Source organism: Stylophora pistillata, chromosome 4 (assembly GCF_964205215.1).
Source record: "Stylophora pistillata chromosome 4, jaStyPist1.2, whole genome shotgun sequence".
NCBI classification, from domain to species: domain Eukaryota; kingdom Metazoa; phylum Cnidaria; class Anthozoa; order Scleractinia; family Pocilloporidae; genus Stylophora; species Stylophora pistillata.
The window spans coordinates 37,995,322-38,014,208 of record NC_142522.1 but is presented as its reverse complement, the minus strand read 5'-3'; the positions used below and the strand labels follow the sequence as shown (position 1 = coordinate 38,014,208).

Genomic DNA, 18,887 nt, shown 5'->3' with positions numbered 1-18,887 from the left:
TGGTTACGACCAATTTTCTTTCTTGTCTACGCTTCATGCTGGAAATTGATTTTTCTCCTTCCTTCCCTTTTTTCTGAGTCAAGCTTCTCACAGGTACGTTATTATCCTGCGTGTAGTTTGCGATTCCTTTTTTTAGGGGTTTCTAAACCTGTTGTGAGTGGTTTAAAACAAATTTTCAGAAGTGGAAACCGTTTAATTTTATAAGAAAGATTTCCAGAGTTCTCGTGTCATCTCCAGTTGAAATTAACTCATGCAAACTTCATTTGTTATATTGAAGATGAATGAAGAACTTCATTTCCTATAGAAATAACTGACGTTATGTCTTTTCTTAAAATTATAATGCATCCTCTGCTATCCAGACCTTTTGTCTGTCTCTCACGTCATCAAGTAGATGAACCGCCTCCCGGTTGGCTCAATGGATAGAGCGCTGGACTGTTGTGCGGGAGGTCGAGGGTTCGAGGCCCGGCCGGACCAACACTCGGGGTCTTAAAATAGTTGAGAAGAATTTGCCACCTTTCTATAACATCAAGAAATGGTTAGATATTCTACTCTTCTCGGATAGGGATGAATAAACGGAGGTCCCGTCTCCTGTAGGGTTAGGGGAGGGCAACGTTAATTTCCCACGCACGAGATTACTGTGTGATGGATGTCCTCCCCTGGGGTGGGATGGGTGGGTTTACTATGGGTATCCACCCCCGCCAAAAGTCAAACTTGTTGTTCAAACATTTAGTTGTTCAATTCAAACATTCAATTCGTCACTTCAAACATCCAATTCGTCAATCAAACATTCAATTTGTCAAATCAAATATTCAATTCGTCCTTGAAACATTCAATTCGGCGATTCAAACGTCCAATTCGTCAAATCAAATATTCAATTCTTCATTTGAAACATTCAACTCGGCAATCCAAACGTCCAATTCGTCAAATCAAACATTCAATTCGTTACTTGAAACATTCAACTCGGCAATTCAAACGTCCAATTCGTCAAATCAAAGATTCATTTCTTCACTTGAAACACTCAATTCCGCAATTTAAACGTGCCATTCGGCAATTCAAAGATTCAAACGTCCCATTCGGCAATTTAAAGATTCAATTTATCAATCGAATATTCACTTCGTCATTTCAGACATTCGATTCGTTAATTCCAACATTCAATTCGACAATGCGCCGGTTGAAATATCAATTCTGACATTCGATCGGCGTTTCGACGATCCAATTCCTACATTCGGTAATATTGATATTCAATCAGTACTTTGAACATTCACTCTCGACGTTGAAAGTTTGACATTCACTTTCGACATTCAAACTTTGAACATTCAAACTCAGCGTCCGTTTGGTCTGGGTACGAGAATGTGTCTCAGGCCTCTCTCCGTCTTTTTCGTGAAAAGGGCGCGAAATTTGTTGCTCTCCGGGTAGTTGTACTTTTCAGGCAATCGTCATGGCTGGCCGAGCACAGGGAACTTTTTGCAATTACCAGATAGGGAAAAAATGGTGAATTTATGGGTTTTGATTGGTATTTCCCAAACTGGGAAAATGCTACCAAAACCAATCTTGGGTTAAAAAAAACCCATTATATCTCTAAAGATGGGATAAACTTGACCCAATTTAAAGCCAGTAATGGGATTAAATTGACCCATTTTAAATCCAGTAATGGGTCTATATCAACCCATTTTTTACCCAGTAATGGGATAAATTTGACCCAGCTTTAACCCAACAATGGGATTAAATTGACCCAGTTTTAACCCAGTAATGGGAAAAATTGACCCAGTTTAAACCCAGCAATGGGATTAAATTGACCCAGTATAAACCCAGCAATGGGATAAATTGGACCCAGTTTAAACCCGGTAATGTGATAAATTTGACCCAATTTAAACCCAGCAATGGGATGAATTTGACCCTGTTTAAACCCAGTAATGGGATAAATTTGACCCAGTTTAAACCCAGTAATGGGATAAATTTGACCCAATTTAAAACCAGTAATGTGATTAAATTGACCCAGTTTAAACCCAGTAATTGGATTAGACTGACCCAGTTTAGCATTTTGTTTCACAGATTAATTAAATCATGCTCATACAATAACAGAGAACAGCTTTACAGTTGTATAGATATAGTGAACAGTTATTTTGATTTGTTTAGAAACTAAGTAACAACAAAACAATGCTCTTTGTATTCTTGCTATTTTTTTTTCACATGAAATACTCAAGAGAGCAATTTCTTTGTGTACTGCAATGTCTTCCATTTTTAGGTTTGTAATGTTTATCTCTGGCTCATCCTTGATTGAACAGTATCTCTGATTTACAAGTTTCTTAGCTAATACCTCCATCAGCTGGGTCATTGTTAATGATGTAAGTCTTACTAGCCTATTGAATGTTGGAATTGACAAATCGAATGTCTGAAAAGACGAAGTGAATGTTCGATTGATAAATTGAATCTTTGAATTGCCGAATGGGACGTTTGAATCTTTAAATTGCCGAATGGCACGATTGAATTGCGGAATTGAGTGTTGCAAGTGAAGAATTCAATGTTTGATTTGACGAATTGGACGTTTGGATTGCCGAGTTGAATGTTTCAGGTGACGAATTGAATATTTGATTTGACGAATTGGACGTTTGAATTGCCGAGTTGAATCGAGGCGGCCCAAGCTCTCTTTGAGAACCACCCAAGGAACACAATTTATAAGGATTTGTATGGGATTTTCTACAAGATATCCACAGAGATAGTTAAAAGTGAAAATATGAAATAAAAATAACTTACCTTGTTCCATTAGTGTGTTGTTTGCTCCTGGTGTCATTTTACCGATTTCACTTGATTTAAGCGATTTTTTGGAATCCTGGTTTTCTACCACATAAGGAGAAGACAAGCCCAAACACTTCTGTCCGGACAGCCTGCCGAACGAAGTAAAAAATCCCAAGATAAAATGTACCCACGGTCACAAATCCACTGCAGAATTCAAGGGCAAAGGTTGATCTTTCATTTCAATTCTCTAGCCACGCAATCTCAGCCCGGCGATCGGCGCCAGGCGGCTCTTCGTGTCCTCAGTGAAACGCTAAAACGATTGTAGACGTCCGCGTACATTCGAACCACGACACAACGACCGTTGAAATCGGGTTGGTAACCTCGTCGTGTTAGCAAACCAAGATAATTTGGATATATATATCAACAACGTTGAAATGGTAAATTAGCCACCGTAACGATTACAAAAGCTGACGTTTCGAGCGTTAGCCCTTCGTCGGAGCGAATGACGAAGGGCTAACGCTCGAAACGTCAGCTTTTGTAATCGTTACGCTGGCCAATTTACCATTTCAACTTTGTTGATATATCCAAATTATTTCGTTACCCCCACCGACGCAGCCCCAAACAGTTTCTTTTGCAACTATCAGCCTTTAGCAAACCAAGACTCGCGGGGGGTACTAGACCTCAACTTGTCAACAACATCCTCTAGGATGACATACTGGCCTAGTCCCACACAATTATGTCGAGGCCTTTGACTCGGTCTCGAACTACGGAATTTTCAGCCGAGCGATCAATCAATTGTCGCCAAGGTGGATAATCCATAAAACGAATGAACAGTTAACGCAACGCCGCGATCATACACTTGACAAGCAGTGCCGCTCGAACATATCACACCGATTTTCTTTCTCGCACGTTTCGCCTTTCCAATAAATGCTTTTACGACCTCGCTTTTACCAACGCCAGCCTAGCCAGTAATCAATAAATTGTGACCTTCAAACGCAAAGTCCACTATTTGACTCTGGTCCATATCAACTTTACCCTGAAGTATTAAATCAAAATACAACATCACCTCGTGATCGCTTGTAAGAAACTACAACATGCGAATATATTGGAAAACTTGAAGTTTTCAAGAGCGGGAGACATCCATCCATCCATACATACATACAAGACAAAAAAAACCGAACGTAAACCAATTCAAATACTTGCATGATTGAAAAGAAATAACAAGTTGACCGGCTACATTTCTTCCTGGGTTTCCTCGGAGTTTTGCAAAAATTTCGCACGTGCAAACAAGATGCCGCGCGGTTTTGATTGGGTGCTTGAGACAATGGTACATTTTAGGTTCGACCTGAGCGGACCCCGGGTTGTTCTTCTCTTTATGTGGTAGAAAACAAGGATTAAAAAAAAACCGCTTAAATCAAGTGAAATCGGTAAAATAACGACACCAGGAGCAAACAACACACGTATGGAACAAGGTAAGCCATTTCTATTTAATATTTTCACTTTTAACTATCTCTGTGGATATCTTGTAGAAAATCCCATACAAATCCTTATAAATATGCAAATTGTGTTCCTTGTGTGGTTCTCAAAGAGAGCTTGGGCCGCCTGTGGTTGAATGTTTCAAGTGACGAATTGAATGTTTGATTTGACAAATTGAATGTTTGATTGACGAATTGGATGTTTGTAGTAACGAATTGAATGTTTGAACAAGCAAGCTGTTGCGGTGTCCCTGCCGGTCGGCGAAGCTAAATAAATAAAACAGATAAAAGTTGTTATGGAGAGCGCCCATATTTTTCTAGAGTGCGTTGCGTTACGTAATTATTAAAAATAGAACGAAGAAGTTTCTAGAACAATTAGTCATGATGACTAAGCGAGAACTTTAAGGAGAACCTTCTAGAACCGTGACTCAGCATATTTTTGTTATGATGTAATAATAGTGTAATGTTTCTAAAAATAGCAATATTACAGATCTCTAGAACATTCTAGAACTTTTCTGAAAGATATATAAGGAGTCACGCTAGCTTAAAGAGGAAGGCCTTTTAGTGAGCTAGAACTGCTGTTGCGAAGAGCCCAGAGGAGCGAGAGCCGGACAGAGTTGTTTACTGGAATTAAAAGCCGTGTGGAAGGCTACGTGAGAGAAAGAATTACGGACGTCCACATTTTGTTAAAGATTTTCAAGAGAACTGTGAGTTGTGCTGTAGTACACTGAGATTTAAGTGATATTATTTGTAAAGGGCTCTAAGTTATAAGGATACTGATTGTATTAGTATTTATATCGCTCCGTAGCTAAGTGAAAAAGATAGTTATTGTACTGGTTGTCGATATCGCTTCGTAGTTATTACGTCAGTCAATAAAGTAGTTGAGTTGTACGAGTTATATCTTTCTGGCGGTTTGGAAAATACCGTAACAACGTAAAGTTTACATTCAGCACACCAGCTGTTCTAGGTAACAAGGTGAGAATTTTGACCCCTAAAGACAAAGGGTATCGCTGATCGGAAATAAAATTTTGGTTCAATCAGAAAACTGCCAAGCACAACTCATATTACCATGCATTATCATGAAATTTTGCTGTTCAGCAACAGATGTAATTCGCAGTAGTTTCGTGATTTTGTTTAAAGCTAGATGCTTGATAAAAAACATCTATTTTTTCGCAATATAGCACAGAAATTACATTTCAACTGCACTCCCCTATTAGTTCTCTGGGGATCCAATTAGTACGGTAGTTATTAATTTGGTTCTTATTTATGATCTTTTGGATGACAGATACACAGATGACATCACCATTAAGGGGGCCATCTAGTCAGATTTTTGCAAATGTAGTCAAGTAACTTTAAAGAAACAAAACTCTTAAACAATCTTATAGAAAACTATGAAATTTTGCTCAGGGCATCCCTTCAGAAAGATCTATTCAGAAAATTGAAATCGAGATGAAATGATTAAACCGTAGTTAATTATTAACTTCTGAACTTCATATCATAAACTGAGGGTTGCTGTCTGCCCCCCCATACTTTTTTCCTATAGAATTCATAGAAAATGGTGAAAACTTCTCATGCACAACTACCATGGATTAAACTGTGACCCTATGGAGCAGATTCGGGATAGGGTCTTTGGTGCACCCATGACAACCGAACACTTCCATATAAGGATGTTGATCTAATATCTCCTCAATTATTTAACTAAATCCAATTTTGCTCCATAGGATCACAGCTTACATCTAAAGGATAGCTTGTGCCAAATTTCACCAAAATTGGTTATAAAATGAAGTGAAAAAATGGTGAGGGCAGTAAGCAACTACCATGAAAGGGCAGTTTTGAGAAAACTGCTGTTGAAGTTGACACAAAGAAAAACTCCTCCTTTAACCAATGCAATATCAATTGAAGGTGATTATAACATCATTCAGCGCCAAAATATCACTCTCCAACAATTTTGAAATGAAAAGAAAAGAAAATTAACTATTTTGAGTCAGTTTTACACTCCTGGAAGCTAAAAATTAAAGGCTCCAGCCTCGTATGTTGTGCCCTCTTTGGTAAGTCTCATGATTGGCAGAGAACCAAGTTCCATCAAAACTAACTGGTATTTCTCCTATGGCAGTGTCAGAATTTTCCACTCCATCCTCCTCAAGAGCAATCTTTCTGGCTTCTTCTCTGTTACTCTCTAGCATTTTGCATACAACATCTTCATGTGCTTGAAGCAACACATCCTCCTGACTGTACCGAGTCAATTTAGACATTGTGAAGGGCATGTTGAGAGCTTCGCAAAGTTTTGCAATACCTTCCTTTCCCACTCCCATTTCATGGGAAGCATATACTATTCGCCTGTTAATATCCTTTCCCTGACTTGATCTTGGAACTCTATCGGCAACATTGTGACATCCGGTGGCAAGAAATTCTTTCATCGGACAGCTATCGCAATTGGCACACACGCTACTACTCAGACAAATCTGTCGCATTCATTCTCCACTAACCGGATAGAGGCTAAAGAAAATTAAAAAGATAACCATATTTTATTTTTAAGTTTCACATAGCCTGAACAAAGTGAACCCTCTCAACAAACTCTCGAAGACTTTCAATGTGCACAAGCCGATACTCCTCGGCCACTGGCATTTCATGAGAAATATCGTCATCAGATCCACTTTCATTGTCACTTTCCTATAGCTTTCTCGAAGAAATAGAGGCACGAGGCTCCGGAATTTGCTCGCTTACGTACCACGCCATCCCCACCAAAAAAAGTGATCTACGATCTAGGTCTCTGCAATTTCCGCGATCTTTCTGTGCTTTGGGATACCTTTGAAAGCCTTTTTTTTCTTACCATTACCACTTTTCTTTATAATTCGCTGTTTTACAGCACATTTATTCCCTTTAGACATGATTATTCGATGATAAACAAGCTGAAGTAATTTGAATGTGTTCAGGGAACAAACGAACGATTGATTGATCGACTGCGTGGAGCGTTTACTGAGGAACCAGGCCTTAAAATACTCGAATTAGATAGGAACCCCTGGAAACGGAATTCGGAGGGCGTTGAATCGAGAAATCTCAAGGAAATGCATCGATTTTAAATTCTGTTTCCAGGGCAACCGATCAACAATGGTGGACACAGTTGCGGAAATTGCGTTTTTCAAGCTTTTACCGATAAAATTAATTTAAAAAGACTTCAAAAACCTTAAAGTAGATAGGTTAAACCATCGATTTAAGGTGGCTCGTACCGGTTTTCATCTTTTTGATGGTTTGTAACTTTGTAAGAATACAAGAGAAACACTGACCAAGGCCAGTTGAACACTTTTACGGGGTTGAATTCTATAATTATTGGTTATCCAAAAATAGGTGTCATTTCGTCACTAGCAGTTTTCATGGCAACGCTTTTAGAGGCTTATTCAGACGCATTTTTTAGCTTGTGGCTTAAATAATTCGAAAACTAACCCGGTGACCCTATGATTTTTTCAGTGATTGCATTTGGCACTTGGAAAGGAAAATACAAAAAGATTTTTAAAAAATTCTACAGGGCGGAATTTCAGAAAATCTAGAAAAAAGGCAATTTTCACACATCGCAAATTTCTTTTTGTAGAATTTTCTATTTTTTTGTCTGATGATTCCTTTCGACGTTATTATCATATTGGTACAATAAAAAAAAGGGGTCACCGGACTTGTTTTCATGCAATGAGTGAGTTTAGCAATTTCCACGCGTGTTCTCGCGCATTTAAAAATCTGGATTCTATAAGATCGACATTTACTCATGATCTGTTATAGCTACCGCTGACAATTGCGTGTGCTCGCGCGAGCGCCTACAATCTGATGTTTACAATCGTTTACTGCTAAGAAAATCTGGTTCTGTCCTGGTGTACCGGTTCACAAGGGAATTACCATTGTTCTTTCTTTGTTTAGGAGTTATCGGTTAGCTATTGTGTATTCAGATACGATGAAATATATGACGTTCATATATTTTGAACTGCGGTATTAGATACGTATGATGCGCGATCCTCGCAGTAGATAGCGCTATTTAAGCAATAGCGAAAATCAGACCTGAAAAAAATAAAAATAGAGCGCTGCATTAGTATCGCAGAGGTCAGTGGTTCGAATCCCGTACAGGCCTGATTTTTTTCAGGTCTGATTTTCGCTATTGCTTAAAAAGCGCTATCTACTGCGAGGATCGTGCATCATACCTATTGTGTATTGTTTGGTCTTTTGTATTGGCTCTTGTGAACCGGTACAAGAGGACAATACCGAAAATCTGTAAACAGCTGTCAAAGAAAGCCTCCCGGGGCTTATCTTAAAAATCCTACACACGACTTCTGGCTATATCATATTACTTTCCTTTAAGTTTCAAAGTCTTCTTCCACTTCAGGTAGATTATCCTTCACTTGAGAGTTTTTTTTTTTCGCCATCGCAAGATTTCATATCGTTTGAATATTTCTTTTAGATGTGAAGTGAAGCAACCTTTACTTCTCCGAAAATCGTCTTCTTTATCTTAGTTTCTATCTCCTGCATTCACAGTGGCCGCTCAACACATTAAATACACGTTCTTAGGTGAACTTCTCGCGAAAGTAGAAAAAATCCACACGCCGCCATCTTTGTTTTGAATTTTCACCTTTTGATCTCGCGCTTCTTTTGCACGTTTCTCTCGCGCGTGACACAAGAGTTCTCTGTTCCCCGCGCGAGGAAACTAGCACGAGCCGCCTTAAAGCAAAAACCAAAATGTGGTTGCATGACCAAAACTTCGCAAAAATCTGACTAGACGGCCCCCTTAAAATTTCTTTGCTTCTTCACCATTTAAAACAAATAGATTCCATGCAGCTGTAGGTCTTTCCAGAAATATTTCATAGAAGACGTCAAAATGTGCTAAGGATATCAGTGGCTGCGCCTCAAGATTCTTTGTTCTCACCACAATTTTGGCCGGTCACGCCGTGATCTTAAATATTTATTCCAGCACTAATGTATGCATTCCTGTGGTTAATCCTACTCGTTTATTGCTTGATTACATTTTAGCATATTCCCGGGAACGTCGCTCAATTAATTCAATAAATCTCGGCTAGAAACTTCGCCTCAGTGGCTCGTAAAGGCTGGTATTTCGATAATTGACTCTAAAGACTAACTTGGGATCACTAGGACTAAAAGGTACCAAACCCCGCTGGTAAAAGGTGAGAGAGATTCTATGCTTGTTATTTTCCTACAAAATCTGGGGTAAGGTCCATTGTAAAATCGTCAGCACGTAATGGTGTCGACGCATTACAAAATTAGCCATAAATCGCCAGGAAATAACTCATTTAAGTCTTATTAGTTGTATTTATGTATGTAGAGCCTGTCTTCATACTTGTCTACGTACTAAATAAGCAACTTACGACGTCTGAAATTATACCTGTCAGGGTAGATGTAAGTTTTGGTAGGAATTACCCCGAAATATGTGGCGTATCAGATAACGGCGAATTATGCGATTACCTTGGTCTGTATATTGTGAGATTTAACGCCACTAACTCGGTCTGTATGTATACTGTACGATTTAACGTCGTTAGTTAACGGCGTAAAATCTTCCAATACATATAATAGACATAACTAAATTACGCCATTAGTTAACGGCGTAAAATCTCTCAATATATATATAACAGACTGAACGAAATTACGCTGTTAGTTAACGGCGTAAAATCTCTCAATATATAAACACCGACCGAGCGAAATTACGCCGTTAGTTAACGGCGTAAAATCTCTCAATATGTATAACAGACTGAACGAAATTACGCCGTTAGTTAACGGCGTAAAATCTCTCAATATATAAACACCGACCGAACAAAATTACGCGGTTAGTTAACGGCGTAAAATCTCTCAATATGTATAACAGACTGAACGAAATTACGCCGTTAGTTAATGGCATAAAATCTCTTAATATATAGAACAGACTGAATGAAATTATGCCGTTAGTTAACGGCATAAAATCTCTCAATATATAGAACAGACTGAATGAAATTATGCCGTTAGTTAACGGCGTAAAATCTCTCAATATATAGAACAGACTGAGCGAAATTATGCCGTTAGTTAACAAGAGCTTACGCCCATGTCCCGCCATCTTGTCCACCCTTCCTGCGAAACCTGCTCAAGGACCATCACTTCTAATCACCGCTCCTTACGTTGCGCTTCGTGTTCCAATTGTTATCATGTGAATTGTGCTGCTGTGAGACCCTCAGAATACGCTCAACTCAGCAGCAAACGGTAGACTTGCTCTGTGTGTTGTTCAAGAGACTTAATGAAAGAACTACCTTTCTCTGGTGTAGATGATAGTTTCGAAGCTTCAGTTGACTTAGAACAGGATGCAGAAGAAACGACTAACTGTGACGATGGCCTCTCTGATTTTGTAAATCAGTTGGAATACGGCACTTCCAATAGAGACTTCAGATTAGCGCACCTGAATGTGTGTGGTCTAAGGAACAAGATCGAGGAACTCAGATGCCTCCAACAACTGTGTAAATTTGAAATTCTCGCAATCACCGAGACACATCTTGACAAAAAGGTGCCAGATTCCGAAATATTAATCCCAGGAATGAAGTTTGTAAGATTAGATAGGAAGGGTCGAAAAGGAGGAGGATGCTTATTATATTATGGAGAGCATTTGCATGCTACTCATTGTAAAGATCTTCTCACACAAAACATCGAAGCAGAGTGGCTGCAAGTCAAATTCCCAAGTTCTTCAGTGTTGTTTTCAGTAATCTACAGACCGCCAGACGCTAGTGAATTCTTTGATCTTGTCAGTGCCACCTTAGAAAAAGCTTGGCTGAAATCGTCTAACATTGTGCTACTAGGGTACTTCAACTGCGACTTTAAGACGGAATCTGAGCAGTCCGCTAACGCCAGAAAACTACGCTCCATTTTCGAAACGTTTAATATGCAAAATGTGGTAAATGCAAACACTAGAGAAACACCAACAACAAGTACCTTGTTAGATCTAATTGTTACAACAAGGACTGATCTTATGGGCAAGTGTGGTGTTTTCCCTTTGGGAATTTCAGACCACAATATGGTATACGCAACGATTAAGTTAAAGAACAAAAGGCCACCACCGAAGTACATCAAAACAAGAGATTATAGGAAACTTGACATAAAAAAATTTCAGGCGGACGTTGAATCCGCGCCTTTCCATTTTGCGTCAGTCTTCGAAGAGCCAGATGATATCTTATGGGCATGGCAAACCTTGTTTAAAGGAATTTGTGACGAACACGTCGCCCAGAAAGAAGTTAAGATCAGAAGTAAATCAGCTCCTTGGATAACTAACGAAATCCGCTACAAGATCAATAAAAGATACAAGATTTTCAAAGCAGCAGTCAGCACAAAATGTCCTGAATTATGGTCAAAATACAAGAAAGCTAGAAATGCAGTCACGTCAGCTTTGCGAAGAGCTAAAGCATCTTATTTCACCAATATGTTCGAAGAAGTAAAGAAATCTAGTGCCTACTGGAACTTAATTAACATAGCTACAAATCGCTCAGCACGCAACAGAACAATAGGCCCCCTTAATAGAACCGACGGCAGCTTTGCTTTAAAGGATAAGGAAAAAGCACAAATGATGAATGCATACTTTTCGGAGATCGGCGAGAACTTAATTAAATCACTGCCAGTGCCACCGCAGCCCGCTTCAGTGGATGCCAGCACGTCACCTTATATATTGTCACCTAAATTTTCAGCATCGGAGAGTCTGCAGACGCAGCGATTGCTTCCTTGAACTGTGCTTTGCAAGAGGTCTACAGGTGGTGCCTAGAGAATCGCTTAACACCTCACCCGGCTAAGAGCGAAGTCATGATAATTAGTACACCAACCATTATAGGACCGCTACCTCCATTATTTTTGGGTAAATCTGTTTTAGGCTATGTCAAAAAATCGCGTCTTCTTGGAATGATTGTAGATGACAAGCTCAGCTGGATACCGCATATGCTAGAACTAAAGAAAAACTTTGCGAACAAAAAAGACTTACTGAAGCGCTCAAGGTTCTTGCCCAAAAATGTCCTTTTAAAGTTTTATTTTAGTCTAATATTACTTTCTGTGAAGTATGGTGTTATATTATGGGGTTCGTGTACAAATTCGGATCTTCTGTACTCAATTGAGAAACTTCACTGTAAAGCAGAAAAACTGTCTACAACTTATCCAAAGATACGGAATCTAATGTAGCTCTCGACGTTTCAGGATGGGATACGATCAATTTATAATACAAATTTCAAATAGTTAACCTTTTTTATAGAGCAAGTAAAGTCTCACTACCTCAGTCTCTAATTAATAGCATATTCATAAGGCGGGAATGTAGCTATTCACTAAGAGACCAAGAAGCAATAACCACACCTAGATTCAACACTAGATTGTTAAAGGACTCTTTAACATATAGAAGTTCGGTGCTATGGAACTATGTTAACCATCGTGTCAAAAATGTAGGTAGTTTCGCCCTTAAGAATCTCAGGAGGCTACTCAGGAGAAACAATCACTTCACAAGCTTTAGGGACCGGTCATTATTTATCGCCTGGGGGGGGTCGGAGTATTTAGGGGGGGATCACATGGTTTTTTGAAGACCTTTAGGGGGGATCAGCCGTAATTGACAAGCATAATGGGGGGGATCAGACCAAAAAAAAAGGAATTTTAGGTCGCGCCAGGACAATCAAACAAACAACTGTCTCTCCAGTCATACGAAGAGTACGAAAAGAAACGGATGGAGAAAAATGCCTGGTATGTCTGTAGTCAGGTAGCCGAGAGAATTGATGATGCCCCTGTCCTTAAAGATTACATCAAGAGCAAAGTAAGCGAGTCCCCTGATGAATTATTCTTTTTCAATTCTGTTTACCTCGACAACTATCGGGGTGCATCAGAACGAAACAAAGAGCAAGCGCCCGGTGCAGCATACTTCCGAAAGATCGAATCGTTTATGGAAGACCACTATATTCGTGGAGAACTTTTTATGGAATTCTGTCGTGATGCCTGTAAAGAGTCAAGAGAAGAAAGTTCCAATCTCTGTTCCTGGTGTTCTAACAATAGATGGGTCGGTCCAGAAACGGAAAGAATTCCGCAACCTGTACCAGATTCAAACAATCCTGGACATTTCATGGATATCTATCAGACGGAATCGACGGGCAGGACACCAGATGATTACCTTCCAAGAAAATGTATTAAAGATCTGTACGAGGAACATTCTGACAGTATCAGAAACGATCAGGATACCATGAAGAGCTTCTGCTCAAAATATAATGTGGAAGAGAAGCACGTCATTGCATATGTTAATCATTTGAAGGATATTGAGATCCGAAAGGACATCAGAACAAGAGCAGCTCAGGAGCGAAGAAGGCAAGAGGCCGAACGAACGTACAAGGACTTTCAATGGGATAACCTCATCGAGGGTGGCAAAGTTCAAAAGTTGCGGGTAAGAGAACTAGACCTGTATCTCAACAAGCATGGTTTGACGACTGTGGGTCGGAAACTTGACAAAGTGAAGGCCATTCGATGTCACTATTACCGACAGAATAAAGAGACTGTGATAACAGAAGAACTGTCGAGTGATGAAGATGACGTGGAATTCGAGGATGAAGAATCCGAAAGTGGAGAGGCAGAGAGCGACGATGACTATGTTTTCGTGGATTTGGATGAACAGCCTGAGATTGGCACTTCCTCGACAATTCAGTTCGTATCTGACGAGCAAATATTTACCGTTGTGGTTCAAGGTCCATGAGACGTAAGTACCACTATTAAAATATCACTTGCATATTCAAAAAGTTATTTGGCGGTGGCTGGGAGAAAAGGGGGGGGGGGGGATCATGAAACTTTCCACTACCGATAAGGGGGGATCTCTAAAAAACCAGATACTCTACGGGGGGATCAGGTAAATGCTTCGATGTGACAACAAAAATACTCCGACCCCCCCCAGGCGATAAATAATGACCGGTCCCTTACTTTTACTAGTTTATCAGGTTCGACGGCTAGGAATAGATTAACTGATTACAAGTACTTTTAAGTTCAGAGGAAATTGAATGTTTTATTGTATTATAGTTTCTTATTAGTTTGAAATGTCTTAGTATAATCATAAGTTGGCTAGATACTATTTTGTTAAGTACACGACCCCACAAGCTTTTTAGCTTTAATTCTTATCGTGTATAAATAAAGATTCTACTATTACTAATAATAATAATTACATACCCACTCAAGCTACTTGAGCATAAGTAATAGACCTTTTTAGCTGTTTGGTCACGTGGTTCGAAATGGATAAACAAGAATTCAAAATGGCCGCAGATGACATCTTTTAGACGTCATCCCTTCTTCTCTTGTCCAAACTGTTATTTTCACAGACAAATCAGCACTCAAAAGACTGCGGTAATGTAGAAATCGGCGCCAATCAAAAATGGAGGCGGTAATTGGGATTTTAAAAAAAACCTTAAGCTAAGACAATAAACTTGTGAGCACACGATCTTTATAGATCGAAAAAATAAATAAAAAAGGCATAAAAAGGAAGCAAAAGTTTTGCCAAAAAAAAAAAAAAAAAACTTTCGGTTTTTAACTTTTCCCCGCTAATTTTCCCGACTCAAAATGATTTTCCCTGACTTTTTGTAGGCCTTGAAGTAATTCATTTGAGCGTGAATTTTCCTGACCTGTGAGAACCATGCTTAACATTATCATGCTAGAAAAGAACCACTATTTCTTTTCAAAATAGCTTCTTGTTGACTTTAAGAATAATGAGGGACAGACGCCATCTTTCAATCTCCTATTTCTGCTGTTTGCACACTTAAAATCCTCGACTTCTTCGAAATGTTCAGAGCATGGATATAAACAAAAAAATAACAAAAGAAGGACTAAAGAACTTAAACATTTCTTTCTCGGGGTCAATACCCTTAAGCCTCTAAATAAACGAGAAGCTTTTGGTGGCTTTCTTGGTGGCTCTGGGAAATGCAAACGTGTGAAGATCTTCTTTAGGTGTTCACATTTTTGATGAAAAAATTGCCAGTTTGAAGAAAGTTTAAAGGCACGGTTCAGCATTGTTTTTAGCAGATCGAACGAAATTAAGCCGTTAGTTAGAGCCCCTCATACAAAACACCATCAGGTCTTTTGTTTAAAATGAAGGTGATGGAGAGCACGCGTCCCCCGCAACAAGCAGGTGAAATTTCCGTTAGGATACCCCTGCCCTTCAAGGATCAGAGATCAGCAAACAAACTACGCGAACAACTTAGTGATCTTAGCCGGAAGATAAATACCGAAGTATATCCTGTCTTTACAAGCCGCAACATCAAAGATGAACTCAAAGCTAAGGAACTTAAACCTCCAATTGTCAACCAGCAAAACGTTGTATATCTCTTCAGGTGTGATCTGTGCGATACAGATTATGTCGGCTTTACAAGCCGACACCTACATCAACGTGTGGAGGAGCATAAACGATCGGTAATCGGTAACCATGTAAGAGAACATGGAACCGAACTATGTGAAATCGCAAAGAACTTTAGGGTCCTGAGGAAGTGCTCAAACAAGTTCGATTGTTTGACTCTCGAAATGTCTTTTATTCGGGACCTTAAGCCAAAATTGAACAAACAGAGCGATTCTATTCGCGCAAAGCTGTTTACTTAACACTTCATATAAATTAATTTTCATCCTTTTCACCGCTTATTTACACTTCATTTTTGCACTTTGTTATTAGTTATTAGCTCTATTGTTTATATGTAAATACTTAGCTTTTACCTTCATTCCATTGTTTCAGAAATCGTATATATGCGGAAATTTACTCATGAACTCTAACTTGAAAATGACCGTGGAGCGGTCTAAACGTCGTTCATATTTTTTATCGCTCGTTTTTATCACTAAATGCTTTAGTAAGAGCTTAGATTTAATTTTGATTCAACATCCTGTTTTGATCTTGATTAACGGTACAAGCCGGGTTTTATTTGATTAAAACTAGTCCTCAATATCAGTAATTCAATAATTAAGCTAAAAGTCATTTTAAATCTTTGCTCTTTTAGTCTACTATACTGATAATGTCGGTAAGTCGTGTTTTTCGCCCTCACCAAAGAAGCCAAATGTACGCCAGAGCAGTACTTATGGTTCATGGGATTCGCTTTGCTTCAATAACCAAGGACAAAGCCAACACAGATATCTTTGAACCACTACCAAGAGAGGAATTAGTTACTAAATTCAAGTCGAAATTACGTGACAGAGAGTTCACACCAGGTTCCACACAAGGCGGTTTCCCAGAGTTCCTAGCGGAACCAAGAGATTCCTTTCCACTTGGTGTACGCGTCCACAATCGTTACCAGGCCTCCCTCGCTGAACTGACTTCTAAATGTATGGAATTCATTGAAGAAAATCATCCACAATGTCCAGCTATTTTGTTTCGTGGCCTTCCAGCCCGAACAGCCGATGACTTCTCGACTATTGCTGGTAAAATTTCAGGGGAGCCTTTTTCGTATGAAGTCGGTGGCAGTACCTATCGCCAACAAGTTGACAAAAACTTATACCTCCAGCGATGAACCACCAGAAAGTACTATGGACCCGCACAATGAGATGTCTTATCTCAATACTTGGCCCAAAAAGGTACATTGTCCTAAGATGTAAATTGTTTTCGTAGTAGTTGTTTTTTGTTGTTGTTGTTTTCGTTGCCATGTTGCATGACAAGACTGAAGCAAAGCCTCATAGTAGGCTACCCTCGCCCATGCATCCCTGACCGTGCGCAAACATTGCAACAAGATGAACAGGATAAAGCCCTGTTCCGAAATATTTGTGTAGGGCCTTTATCCTATCCGAAAATCAGCACTTATTGAATGAGGTTGAGCATGATATCATGAATTATCAATGCCGCGGTCTGAGTTATCCGCTGAAGTCGAACACAGACGCGAAGTTTGATAATTCATGATATCATGCGAAAACTAAATTCAATAATTTTTTTTATTTTACATTTTTTAAACAAGCTGCAAAAGACAAACTTTCTCTGTGAGTTTGCAAAAGTTTGAGAACACTTCACGGACGAGGGGCTTGGAAACTTGGCAGACTTAAACTCGACGCGATAAACAAATCTGCTGCAAATATTAAGTTATCATGTCAACTTCACACGCTTGTGTATTTTGACTGTTTGCTCTCGACCAATCAGATTTTTCATTGTAAGTTTAAAGTAGGATAATTTTATCTTTCTTCAGATTTTCTTTTACTGCATAAAGGAGGCGGACGATAACTGTGGTGGCGAAACACCGTTGGTCAAGAACAGCGAGCTTCTCTCCAAATTGGATCCCGAAGTCGTGGCGAAGTGTGATGAAAAAGGTGTGCGATACGTACGATATCTACCCGACAAAGCCCACGATGAGTACATGAATTGGCAACATATGTTTGGCACTGAAGATAAACAGGTACGAGTTATTTTGGTTACTTATTTTTCTTGTTTAAAGGGATACCTACCTGTGTGATACTTTGTAATTATATTCAGCAAGACGTGCTCGAAAAAGGTTTCTTCTCTCGTAGGCTGAATGAGTTGTCAAGAATTACTTCCCGATCTATGATCCACCAGGACTACTCCTGGCATATATCCACATTTAATTATCAGATCCCGAATTAAGTAAGATCGCTAGTCTATTTCGATCTGTCCGTCCATTACTCCAAGACTAGAGCACGCTGAGGGCAAAAATAGAGCTAGCCGTGTTATTGTTTTGCAAAGAGAATTTATCCCAAAAGGAGAGCAAAATTCCTTTCAAACCCTATTTTAGCTTGTAAACAGGTTCCCACCGGCACTGCGATAGGAGCGGCGAAACAAGTTTCAAACAGGCAAGCGGTGCGAAATTACAGGGCTATTCTCCCTGTTTTATGATGGACCTATCTTCTTCGTCCCTTGTAATACTGAAACGCCACAAGTATTTTACCAATATATAATCATTTTGACCTTGCGCTTTGATAAATGACGTAATTTTTTAGGAAGCAGAGAGGGTGGCTAAAGACAAAGGGTATCACGTGAGCTGGAATGAAACACAGGATTTATGTCTTTGGCAAAACAGACCTGCGTCGATACAGCATCCGCTGGCCAGAAATAAAATTTGGTTCAATCAGATTGCCGCCATGCACAGCTCATATTACCATGCATTGCCCACCTTTATTGGCAAAGGTATCCCAGATGAGAAATGCCCCTCCCACACATATTATGGAGACGGAAGTCCGATTGAACCGGAAGTAGTACAGCACATACGAGTAACAACCTGGTCATGCGCAGTTGGTTTTCAGTGGCGAACGGGAGACTTACTGGCATTGGATAACTTAACCGTTCAGCATGGTCGCATTGGTTACAGTGGCGAGAGAAAAGTACTTACTTACCTCACTGGCTGAAGGGAAAATTATCAGACATTTGCATATGCATGTTGGCTGAGTTCTCAATTCCTAATCTTTGGAATATATTCAAATATACCTGAATCTGACTGACTTCTAGACAATGGCACTATTGTTTGTTATCCACTGGGACCTTTTCATTGGATGGTTTAGATCGCGCTCGTCAAGTGTTGAGTTCAGGCGATAATTTTTTCGGTGGAGAAACTTTAGACTAAAGGTGTTATCCTAAGGCATTAATTTAACTCTAGAGATTTTAAGACAAAAATTGGGTAAGGTGAAGGGGAGAAGTGATTGATTGCCAATAAATAAAGGGTCTCGCTGACTTCAAAGTTTAGTTGGTTACGACCAATTTTCTTTATT

The 18,887-nt window shown here is 39.4% G+C and overlaps 3 protein-coding genes and 1 long non-coding RNA gene across 4 annotated transcripts; 3 read left to right on the top strand and 1 right to left on the bottom strand.

Moving 5' to 3' along the window:
* Positions 1-172: 172 nt before the first annotated feature.
* On the bottom strand, positions 173-3,147 carry LOC148733614 (uncharacterized). Its single transcript, XR_016000745.1, has 2 exons — positions 2,755-3,147; positions 173-485 (listed from the first exon to the last, which is right to left on the bottom strand). It is a non-coding gene; the product is annotated as an uncharacterized LOC148733614 (long non-coding RNA).
* Positions 3,148-4,339: 1,192 nt separating this feature from the next.
* LOC111325355 (uncharacterized) lies at positions 4,340-18,861 on the top strand. The gene is given in 6 exon segments (XM_088758081.1): positions 4,340-4,918; positions 9,216-9,367; positions 16,237-16,671; positions 16,673-16,757; positions 17,357-17,563; positions 18,123-18,861. Coding segments are annotated over 4 exon segments (1,125 nt in total). The 5' UTR covers positions 4,340-4,918; positions 9,216-9,367; positions 16,237-16,243; the 3' UTR covers positions 18,528-18,861.
* On the top strand, positions 10,465-11,934 carry LOC111325332 (uncharacterized). The gene has a single exon (XM_022929139.1). The coding sequence runs from the start codon at positions 10,465-10,467 to the stop codon at positions 11,932-11,934; it is 1,470 nt and encodes a 489-aa protein (XP_022784874.1).
* On the top strand, positions 12,711-14,137 carry LOC148733613 (uncharacterized). The gene has a single exon (XM_088758082.1). The coding sequence runs from the start codon at positions 12,907-12,909 to the stop codon at positions 13,915-13,917; it is 1,011 nt and encodes a 336-aa protein (XP_088614208.1). The 5' UTR covers positions 12,711-12,906; the 3' UTR covers positions 13,918-14,137.
* Positions 18,862-18,887: the final 26 nt, after the last annotated feature.